The following is a 12,369-nucleotide window of genomic DNA, read 5'->3' as shown; positions in this document are numbered from 1 at the left end:
TAATAGTCCCGTTGAAAGTCATAGTCCAAGTCAAAAGAGGAGCCGTACATCTCCGCTGCAGATCGTTTCACACCTGCTGTTCCTCGGTTCACTTTTGGCTCTGCAGCCAGGTTAATATCTAAAACCTGGCCAGCAATCATTCTGCCATCCTCTCCTGCTACAGCAGCCCGGGCATTTCTCTCATTAACATATTGAACGAAGGCAAAGCCCTTATGAACAGAGCAGCCCACAATTTTGCCGTACTTCGAAAAGATTGCCTCCACATCAGATTTCTTGACCACAAGAGTGTTGAGATTCCCAATGAACACACGGGAGTTCATGGAGCGAGGATCTGTCTTGTTGGTAACGTTGCTGGCCATTGTGTTTGATGATAAGGTTTCTCACAAAGCTGAAAACAGGAGGGGGGAGGGAGAAGAGATTCGATTCTGAGTCTCCTACTCCCGGATTCTGCGTGGAGAAACCGACTGCTGGACGAGGTCGGCAACGCGGACACAACCGCTCAGTCTTCGTCTCTTCACCGAAAGTGTATATTTAAACAAGCACTTTGGTAATCTCTTTGACACCTCCACTAACTCCAAACTCGTGCATATTCTATGACCCTGGAATCTCACTCCTACTTGTTTAGTCAACACAAATGAGCACATATGTGGACATAAGATATGCACAGAATGCTTATAACATTATTGTTCATAATTACTTTCAACTCGAAACAACCAGACTTTCAATCTATAGTAAAACAGATAAATGAATTGCAGTATATTATATATAATGGAATATTACACCTAATAAAAATGAACATTCTATAAAATAATCTCAAATACAATATTGGAGAAAGTCACTCAAAAAGCTGTCTAATAAATTTGAAAACACACAAAATGAATCTATGATTTTACTAACTGGATTAGTGATGACTTTTAAGGAAGAACTAGGTAGGGCACAATGAACTAGGGCATGAGAGAAATTCAGACTTGCTGATTATATTCTATTTCTTCACTTGGGTGAAGATTTCAAGAACAAATATAGAAGAAACATTTGAAGATACGGAGGGAATAAAGATTTTCAAAAAGAAGAGTATTCAATATTCTCACATTCTAACACAGTAAACAGGACAAGAATATAAAATCTTCTCACTTCTTTCTGAGTCCTTACTAACAAAGTAGCTAACATCTACATTCCTTTGAAAAGTCCATTCAAGGGAATCTATACTTTGGTTATCTTTGCTCTCAAAATTCTTTCAGCCTCTGCCCATTGCCAAATCTCAAAGTAGTCCATATTTTAGGTTATTTGTTCCAGTAATGCAGATTTGTATTAGTGTTGTTGTTGTTGTTATTTTTACTGCAGTAACAATTCTTCACAAACATAGTGGCTTAAAACAATGCAACATTTATTTTCTAACAATTCTGGGGATCAGAAGTCTGAAATGAGTTTCACTAGAGTAAAATCAAAGTACTGATAGGACTGCTTTTCTTTCAGAAGGTTCTAGAGGATATTTCCTATTCTAGACTTTTCCTAGGTTCTAGAGACTGCCTGCATCTTGACTTTGCCTCCCCTTCCATCTTTAAAACCAGCAATGGTCAGTCAAGCTTTCTCATGATGCCATTTCTCTGGTTCTAGTGTTTCTGCCCCTCTCTTCCCCTTTTAAGACCCTTGTTTTTACATTGAGCTCACACAGATAATCCAGGTTAATCTCCTTATTTTTAGGTCAGCTGTTTAGTAACCTTAATTAATCCTTGCCATGTAACATAATGTTTTCACACACTCTGGGAATTACAAAATGGATGCTATAGGAGCTGTTATTCTACCTAACACAACATCATTCATGGCATAATTGAATACATGTCTAAGAATATGATATTGACATAAAACATAATTTATTGTGTTTAGAAATGCATAGATGATTTGGGAGGGAAGACAGCATGGCTAGCAAGTAATATGGTGAACAGGAAATTATTTTACATATATATGTGATATATAATGTCACATATAATATCATGTATGTATAATGTCATATATATGTGTGTATATATATAATGTCAACACAAAACATGATACTTTTATCAATATTTTTTGTAATTTCCCAGTCTGGAAGTAATCAAGACGTGCATTGAAATAAGATAAATTATTTAATTACTGTTATATACAACATGAAGCAATATTACATATATAATATTGAGTAAAAGTATTTAGATTCTATCATTGTATTTACATACAGCTCTAAATAAAAGAAACAATGATTTTCAAAGTCCAAATAGTGATAAACTTTGGGAAGGGGAGTAATAGTGACTAGAGAGAAGCACATGTAGGGGCTTAAGTTTTATTTTTTAAATATGCATGTTAATTACACTAATGTTTTCACTTTCCCAAAAATTGTCAAGGCATATACTTGATATTTGTGCACTGTTTTCTTTGCACAAATATTAACTATATGCCAATATGAACAAATATTAAGTACATGAATAAAACAGAGAAGTGACATGAAATAGTGTCATAAATAATCTCAGACTAATGAGGGAGGAAATAAAGGACGGCTGCGTCTCCTTGCTATGAAAACTCACAGGGTATTTGGAAATGTGAATGAGTGCAGATAGCCATTTCAAAAAGGCAATGGCAAACACACAAAAAGGCGTAAGTGCCAACCTCAAGACTAGAAAGAACTAACAATATTCCAAAAAAAGGTTCAAAATAAATCTGTAGCTGATTGCCTATATATACCTTATTGAAATGGGAGAATACAAATGAGAAAAACAATGTGCTGGTAAAATAAGGGTTATTTTAGTCTACAAACTCACAAAATTTCAAAATGGTCTTTAGAATTCCAAAGAAGTTTTTGTGCAACTAAATATAAGTTTTCATGTGCACAGATGTTACTGCAGTTTACCCTATATTAACTATAATTTTAGCTTGTGATACTTCTCCCTTTCAAGCAAAGACTATATTCCCGAATGAAATGCCAGATGGCAAAAAGGTTGTATTGTATACCCTGGAAACCAAATCCAAAACTTTGAGGGTTTTGTTCAATGGGCCACTGTTACATTTGGCTCAGATTATTTAAATATTAAGCAGGATATAAAGCCCAGACAATAATTATTTTTAAAATAATCTTATTGTATATGTAATTTCTAAATGTACAGCAATTTGTCTAATTCCCCAGGTTGTTTTCCTTTTAATTTACTGTGATTGCTACATAACCACTCATTTCATATATTTCCCCAGACTTAAATGCTGAAGTACTCATTGAGTTATGCACTGGATCATTCCACAGGGTCTACCTTTTGACTTCAACTAGCTCTAGCAAGTATTTGGTTTTAAGTATATTTTGTTAAGGAATTTGGCAGCTGAAGAATATTGAAATTTTACTGGAATCTCTATGTACAGCCAGTTTTTAGCTCTGCCAAATAAAAAATGATGAATTAATTTAGAAATTTAAATGTCTCCAATTTAAAATAATAAATCCCTTCTACGTCCTAGCAGGAGGGAATTGACCATTTATAAAGACTCTTGATAACTGAGTACCTATCCAAATGGAATATGTTCCATACAGGACTGGAATGCTTATTTTTATTGAGGTGTATTGCAGAAAACCATTCCAAACATTTTCCCCTCAGAAATCAAAATAAAGAAACTCGGTCACAAATATTTTGCTTCTAAAATAACTTCTTTTGTAAAAGTAAATGTGAAAGTAATAAAACTGTCTCTGATCAAAGACCAGTTCAATATTTAGAAACCTGTGATTTTTCTAGAAGGAAGCATTGTTGTTCTTTAGAAAAAAATAGAAAATTTTGATCTGGATCCTTAACTCATTATTAACTAACTATATGATCTTGAACAAGACAACTAAAATTTTTGGTCTTCTATTGCCTCCTCTGATAGGCTTCTGCATCTCAGGTAAATAATCCACATAATCTTGTTTATCTCTGAAAGTCAATAAATTACTATGAAAATTCAAGAAAAGTATGCTTTCATGTATTATTTTTTAAATTACCCCTCATGTTATTTATACATTGCAAGTGACCAGATCATTGGTTTACAAGTGTTTTGGCAGCAAATACCACCTTTCAAATGAATCTTATGAAAGAGCAAAAAACAAATAAAAAATAGATAAAAGATGTGTTGCTCCTATTAAAAGGATTGGGGAGCTGCACATTCATTACAATCTTGACCTTTCTCTTTCGCCTTCTGAATCAGACTTTCCAGAATCTTTAAGGCTCCTTGGAATACAGTTTAAAAATTGCTACCCTAGAAAGCCCTAGACAACTTCTAACAATAAATGTTTTGGACTTAGGATTGTGGTATTACCCATTTACATTCTACAATTTTTAGAGAATGATAATATATATGTTTCTTATCTTTTACTTATCATCAACCATAATAAGTAGCCTTCACATATCAAGTAAAGTAAACCTTTCAAATAACTTCACTAATGAGATGCCTAAATTAGAACTCAGTTTAATTAACTATAATAAATCTTATTTTCAAATATGACATTATTTTCATTCCTTCAACTATGAAATAGCACAAACTACTAGAACCATGATGTATATATTATCAATGTAGAAACAATAAAATTCAACTTATAATTATTAATACAAGTACATATGAAGAGACAAATATTTTGATAGTAATTTGACATTCACTGCACTATTTCTGCTTTCATAAGGTGATCTTTTACACCAAACTTCCCTGATTAACCATCACTGAGTAACACCTGATAATGTGGTACATATGGAAAAATGATAATGTGGTAAAAACAGGCAAAAGGAAGACAACAGGTTTTAGAATATATGATCTTGCTTTCCTATATGAGCCATGTTTAATTCTGAAGGTAAAAATCAGCTATATAGAGAGACAGAAAAATGAAAAGGTAGAATAAAATAGATTAAACACAAATTCTAAAGAAGTGGAGTAGGAAATTTAAAAATGCATGCATTGTTTAAGCCCAATAAATTAGACTTAACTCCAATAAATTAGTCCTTCCTTAATATTTCAAGTAAAAATTTTAAAAATACAATGAAGCGGACGGGCGTGGTGGCTCACGCCTGTAATCCCAGCACTTTGGGAGGCCGAGGCAGACAGATCACAAGGTAAGATGGAGACCATCTTGGCTAACAAGGTGAAACCCCATCTCTACTAAAAAGACATAAAATTAGCCGGGCGTGGTAGCGGGTGCCTGTAGTCCCAGCTAATCAGGAGACTGAGGCAGAAGAATGGCATGAACCTGGGAAGCGGAGCTTGCAGTGAGCCGAGATCGGCCCACTACTGCACTCCAACCTGGGTGACAGAGAAAGACTCTGTCACAAAAATCAGTAAATAAATAAATAAAAATAAAAAATAAAAACACAAACTATAGTCAATATATTTGGTAGGTTGCCATAATACAGTACCACAACTAGTTGGCTTACAAAACAGGAATTTATTGTCTCACAGCTCTGAAGGTTACAGGTTCAACATGAAGATATCAACAAGGTTGGTTCCTTCTGAGGGCTGTGAGGAAAATATGTTCCATGTCTCTCTTAGAGTTTCTGGTGATTTTCTCTCAATATTTGGTGTTCTTTGGCCTCTGCTGCATTGCCTTAATGTTTAACTTCATGTTTACACAGTGTTCTCCTTGTGTGTGCATCTGCGTCCACATTTCCCCTTGTTAAAAAGATACCAATCATATTGAATTAGGGACTCACCGTTCTTCAATATGACCTCGTCTTAAACAATTAGATCTGCAAAGACTCCTTTTCCAAAAAAGGTCATATTCTGAGATCTTCACAGTTAGGATTTAACGTACAAATTTTGGAGGGACTCATCAGCCCATCACACAGGCAGAATTTCAGTCAGATATAGCAATAATAAAATTATGAGAGAAGGAAGTAGAAGATATTAATGAATATTAGAAGAAAACAAAACACTGTTTTCTAAGGCATTTATTTTCTAGTATTAGTTTTCTTGCTTGCAATTGCAAATCACAAGATAACATATTTGGAGAAAGTATAGTGCAGTAAGTGAGTGAGTGATGAAAAGAAAAGACTAAAAGCAAGACTCAGACAGGAGTGTCTAGTCCATACTAGAAAAATGTTCAAATTAAGGAGACGGCAAGTATTACCATCATCTATCATGGCCAGAGAAAGTAAGCTGGACAATACTTCATTGCAATCATATAATTTAATAAACCCATATCAGAAGAATTTGAGCAGTGAAGTCGCTACATCTTGGCATGGGACCACAGTGGAACTATACACAAAATGCAGCAGTAATCTGAGCCTTACCATTATGAAAGCAAATTGTCTAGGATGAGTTTAAACGTCAGCACAGATTTCTAATCAACCCATGAAGTGGAACCATAAGGAACTTAACACATGATGGGGTATTCAATAAACAAATATTTAAAATGACTAAGATAATGCAATTCAAACGAAATGGAGAATCTTTCATGACCAGGGTAGAAAAACATTGTTTAATATCTGGACTGTGTCCAAATCTAAATAAAATGTGAGTATACCATAAAAACCTCAAAAAGTGAGAGGAAAAATAATTTGTAATCAGAGCCAAGACCTAATAGCTAGAAAAAATTATGAACTGATCTGTGTCATTTAATATGAGATCACAGGGAAATATATAAAATGTAATAGCTGAAATTGCATGTTTAATTCAGCTTGCATTATTTATATATAACATATTCACATATCTTTTATATATGAGTTATTTGCTAATCATTAATATATAGTTTTTCAATACTGAGTAGATTATGTGTCAGTTATAATAAGTGTTGAAATAAAAAGATGAGTAAGACATAGTTTTTATCCTCAAAATGCTAACAGTCCAGTAGAAGAGAGAGAGATTGAAAAATGAGGGGCTAAATGATGAGACTGAGTAAAAAACAGAAGATTTCAGAAAACCAAGGAAATAGTAGCTTAAAGAGCAGCTATCATTTAGTTTACCACCGAAGGAATATGTGAAGTTTCTCAGCCAAAGAAAGTAGAAGAGACTTTTTCAGTTGTTAAAAATTAAAAATGGTTTAATCTGTCACTGCTTTTCGATGAGATCAATAGCAAGCTAAGATACCTGGGCAGATACAACCTGTTACTAAATCTGACAATTTCTGGATTGCTTAAATAATTCAACCTAACCAATGTCCATAGAAGCATCTATCCTCAATTAGCAATAGCAATTGACAAAGCATTTAAAACTTACATGGGGTTGTATCTTTTCCAGATGATGTATGACCAATTTCATTTTTGTCACTTAGCAAATAGCAATTTATTTGGGCAAAACCATAGACCAAATATTTGTATTAATCTAGAAATCCTTTAGATAGGTGAAAAGACATACTCCTGCTGACTAAAGGAGAACATGTAACACTCTTAGATAAACTAAATATGCTATAACAATTTTCTTAAAATTCCATGCTTTTTTTATAATAAAATTTTCAGTAGCTTTGTCCTTCCTGTTATTAGTAGCTGAAAGTGTCTGGGAAGACCACTAAGAAAAGGCAGTTGTGAGAACTTCTAGAGTCTAAATATTCAGATAGTTTATCAGACCAATGTTGGCCAAAAACTTATTATTTTTATTTTTATCTATAAAATGAGAATAATAATAGTAATAACATAATGTAATATTAAGTGTTATGAAAATTAAATGAAATAACACATGTAAAGTTCTTAGAACAGTATTTATTATTATTCTTTAATTAGTTAAATAAATGATACCCCATAATAAAGGGCAAAAATTGAAGCCTAATTTCTCATGATCATTAACTTTAAAAAATCATACTAAAAGTGATAACCAATACATGGACATTGAAATTTTACTTTTGATTCAGCTATCTAATTTATATTTCCAAATCAGTTTTATTTTGGTCACCTGATAACAGTCTAGGTATATAAAAATAGATATTTAAATGTTGTTTAAATATCAATAGCAAGAATATTACAATATCAGAGAGAGACCCATTTTCCAAACTAAAATAATTAAAATCTTTTTTGTACATATAGTAAACCAATACTGTAGATTCCATTAGAAAGGAAATACATGGCCATAAATCTTAATCTAATAGTAGGGTGTTGACTCCCTTAAGGCACCTATTTCTTTGAGCCATCAGTATATGAGTTTCCTTACCTGTGAAGCAGAAATACTATATGCTCTAGAGAAGCACCACATGCTTAAAGTGAATACAAATTGACTTATATATCAAATATGCATTCTGAACCAAAGAGGTGAGTTGATCTAGCCCATCATTAACAGTGTGGGTTCTATTGTCAAAGAAGTTTAATTTAAAATGTCTCTGCCCTTGTTAGTCTTTTCATATTGGCAAGTTACTTCTCTGAAATCAAGTTGTGTGCAGCAATAATCACTTCCCTCATGGAACTTATAAAAGCATTAAAATAAACTGTGACTTTGTTTCCTCTTGAATGCGATAGGTAAACCTGCATAATTTAGGCAAAGTACATAAGCACTTTCATAGGCTTCAGAGATCTGAAATTGCAAGCATTAGAGTTATGAAATATACAATAAAATTGCACATGTACATATACATTTTAGAATGTGATATTTTTCTGTTTGTCCTTTAAACATAAAATTTGCGAATATTTTTGCCTCCTAAATTTGAAAGACAGGGAAAAAGAAAAACAAAATATAGTTGCCTCAATGACAAGTTTCCCTGTACACTAAAGTTAATGTCCTTTTATTATGAAAACTGAGTTATGATATTACTGCAAGTCTTCAGGATCTTTGTCTTACATTTCTTCTTAAAGACACATGACAAAATTAATTTCTTCTTTTCCCAGATACAAATGGTAATAAAATAATATTTATGATACTCTGAATCCAAATAAAATTTCAACCAAGAGATAAAAAAATGCATGTAATTTTATATCCAAGATACACAAGTTTAACTGTTTATCACAACTGCAATGACTTTTTATCTGATAATTTAGAAAGAATAACATTTTATTGCACAAATATTATTGCAGTATGGTTATTTCACTTTACAACCTATTTTTTGAAATTTCAGACATCTCCTGTGGATTCTGAAATATTCTTAAAATTTATACTGCATCAAAAACATCAATCAATTCAAGGCTGTTGGGTGCTGGTTTTGTTTTGCTTTTGCTTTTGTGTGAACATAGCAGAGCAGTTGCTTCTGCTTATATGACTACTTTACCTTAATAAACACCATCTGGAGGAGTAGGAACCTGAACATTTGCATACATCTGGGCACAAATAACATGTTGCTACAAAAATGATTAATAATAGTATTGAACAGGCTACCATTAGCTATATTTACATCTTGGTGCCAATGAGAAAGGAGAAAATGAATATGATTCCTATCTTGCCTTAATTTGAAAAGGCTGTTAAGCAATGTTGTAACCTGTGTGAGCAGTATTTCTGAAAAGTTTAATGTAGAAAATGGATGCTTTCTGTCTTTCACTCTCTGTGGTAGAGGGTACGTAACCACACTAGATGATTAATAGAAATAACTGCTTTGAATCCAGTTTAATGTATATATGTTTTATTAAAAAATACTTTTTTGTGGTGACAGGAAGCAGCATGTTTCCCATTAAGATCTATACAGTCTTGAGACTGCATTCAATCTCAAGTAGGTTTTTACAAATAAAATTGTATATTGTTTTGTGTAATTCTGTGTAAGCTTAAGCAAAGTGGGGATTCTCTACATCATTCATTTACACCAGTGTGTTCAGAAGAAAACTTCTGATTCCACACATTCAACAAAGTAGAGAAATAATAAGATGATTATTTTTAAAGTACTATAGGTAGCATTTTAAAGGGCGATTTAAAGCATTCTTATTCACCAGCTTTTTCTAAAGAGAACAATTAAAATCAAAACAACTATTTTTTTCCCTTACCAAGTAAGAGGTCTCATAAATATATTGTCCCTTTTCCTCTCCTTCTATCCCTTCTTCCCTCTCTCTAACTAGACGCATCCACAAATAAAACCTCAAGTTGCACAACTTTAATATAAATTATGATACATAAATAAGGAAACAATTGTGAATATTTTTATCATTGAGTTTAAGAAAAAATACATATATACACAATAGCTTTGATCAAATTAATTTCTATAAAATACTACATATTTTTCTCTATCTGTATTTCTGTTAGGATAATTAGAAGGAATAGCCTTTGGGGAGGGCGTGTTTTACATAAATACTGTTGTGTTTTACATGTACTACCAGCATGTCTCACATTTTAATATGTACACAAACCACCAGGGGATCGTGCAAAAATGAAGATTCTGATTCAGTAGACCTCAAGGGAGCTCCTTGCTAACAAGCTTCCAGTGTTTCATATCCCATGATGGAAGGACTCCATTTTGAATAGTGACAAATTTCAAGTACAGATAAGCAATTTCTTAGGGAAAAAAATAAAATATAAAAATAGTAAGCCATGTAATGCATGTGTACATTCACAGAGTTAATCTCCAGGCTCCACATATTTCATTCCAACCCTATATTGTCTGTCGGTTAACTGAGGCTAAGTAATGGAATGTATCCATGCATAGGTAAGGCAAAAAAAAAAAAAAAAAAAAAAACAGAAGGGGAGCCTGGGATAGAGGAACAAGGGGGAGAAGGGAATGGGGAAATAGGGTGGAGGAGGAAATGAGGGGAACAGGGAAGGCAAAACAAAGGACCAAGCTCCTGAATAAACATGTGCTGATTGTTTCCATTCCACTTTATAAAGCCAAAGTCTATAGAACAATCACCTGATATTACATGCAGAGATATTTGTTTGATAATGTCTCAAAGACAGTGATTAGCAAACTGAATTTGTCACTCACTCTGTCCATCTTCTGTTCTCCGAAAGAGATTATTTGACTATCAGTCATGGACAGTTTGGATTTTACCGGAGCTCATGAAACACCTGGAATACAAACAACACATTGAGGAGAAAGTTCAAAGTCTATAGTCAAGTTGGCTCCCCACCTTCTTTGTTAAATTATTTTGGACATAACACTTGTCTCCTTACCGGTTTGTATTATAATCACTCACGTCACATACCCAATTTGTTTTTAAAGTTGATATTATATGCTTAGACATTAAATGTCTGTGAAAGGTGAAACAAAAGACTGTAGTAATATAGAGTAACTAGAATTAAAATTTTCACATATTCAACCATCACTGAGTGCTTTCTATGTTCCATGTGCTATTATAACTATATGCTGCTAGATACACAGCGGTGAAAGACAAAAACAAAGACGTTGTCTAGTGGTGCTTACATTATAGTAGGAGAATAAACAACTAGCAAATATAAAAAGAACTCAGATAATGCATGCTAGGAAGAAAAAAAATAAAGCTAAAAGGCTAATAAATATCAAGGGAGAGGATACCATTTTAAACGGAGTGGTCAGGGGAGGCTCTTCTGAAAAGGGACATTGAGCAGGGCCTCAGTGCAGTGAAAGAGAAAGCCATGAAAATATCTGGAGAGAAAGCATTCTGGACCTGAAGATGCAAGTGGAAGGCACCATCACAGAAAAGAGCTTACTGTTTCTGAAGAACATCAAGTTGGTCAGTATGGCTAGGGAGGAGTGAAACAAGGCCAAGAGAAGTAGAAAATATGGTAATAGAAGGGGCTACAATAAAGACAGGAGTGACATGAAATGTCTTAGGTTCTACTTTGGGAGAAATCCACTAAGAGAGCATACCTGAAGGACTTTAATTCTAACCATTTACAGCAGCATGGGAGTGAAAGCAGAATAAGCAGGAATGTAAATTTAATCAGACAGTTTTTTTAATTTATAAGAAATATTTGTATATACAAGTAGTATGTACATACATATAAATAAATATATATATTTTATATATATAAGCAGCTTGTATAACTTTTCTCTTGAGAAATGCCAAAGTAAGTACTATGATTTTTTACCCGAATGCAAATTTTAATTTAGAAAATTATACATGTATTTATTCACTTAAATAGAAGTCACTGAGCATTTTTCCTCATGCTAGGAATAGATTTGGGTGGTAGGAATACAGGAATAAACAAAAAAAAAAAACAAAAATATCTTCCTTTAAATACATTTACATTTTAACTAACTAACACATGAAGTAGCTAAATTATACACACGGTGTTTAAATTTTACCTCCTCTGTCCTGTGACTACAGTAGACACAAACATGAGTAAAAGTGGTAAAGATGGAAGAGAAAGGAGGATGCTTAAAGAAATCCACAAATAATGTGGATAAATGGGATTTTTTAAAAATCCTTGATTTATCTTTACAATGTCTAAGTCTCCTAGACATTCAATTTTGGTATTTCTAGTTTTGAACAATTGATTTATCATTAAAAGTCCACTAGAAGCCTATATGGCAAAACCTCCCTTTTTAAAATTATGTTGAATTCTCAATGTTTGACCATGTGCAGAAAC

General features: G+C 33.1%; 1 protein-coding gene across 1 annotated transcript; it reads right to left on the bottom strand.

Moving 5' to 3' along the window:
- Positions 1-5: 5 nt before the first annotated feature.
- Positions 6-518, bottom strand: LOC105506114 (heterogeneous nuclear ribonucleoprotein C-like; the record flags this gene model as incomplete). The annotated part of the gene is made up of 1 exon (XM_011934148.1): positions 6-518. A coding segment is annotated over exon 1 (354 nt), but the record flags the coding sequence as incomplete, so codon positions are not given.
- Positions 519-12,369: the final 11,851 nt, after the last annotated feature.

The sequence above is a fragment of the Colobus angolensis genome, unplaced genomic scaffold (assembly GCF_000951035.1).
Source record: "Colobus angolensis palliatus isolate OR3802 unplaced genomic scaffold, Cang.pa_1.0 Scaffold131, whole genome shotgun sequence".
NCBI lineage: Eukaryota > Metazoa > Chordata > Mammalia > Primates > Cercopithecidae > Colobus > Colobus angolensis.
This window is presented reverse-complemented; position numbering and strand designations above follow the sequence as displayed.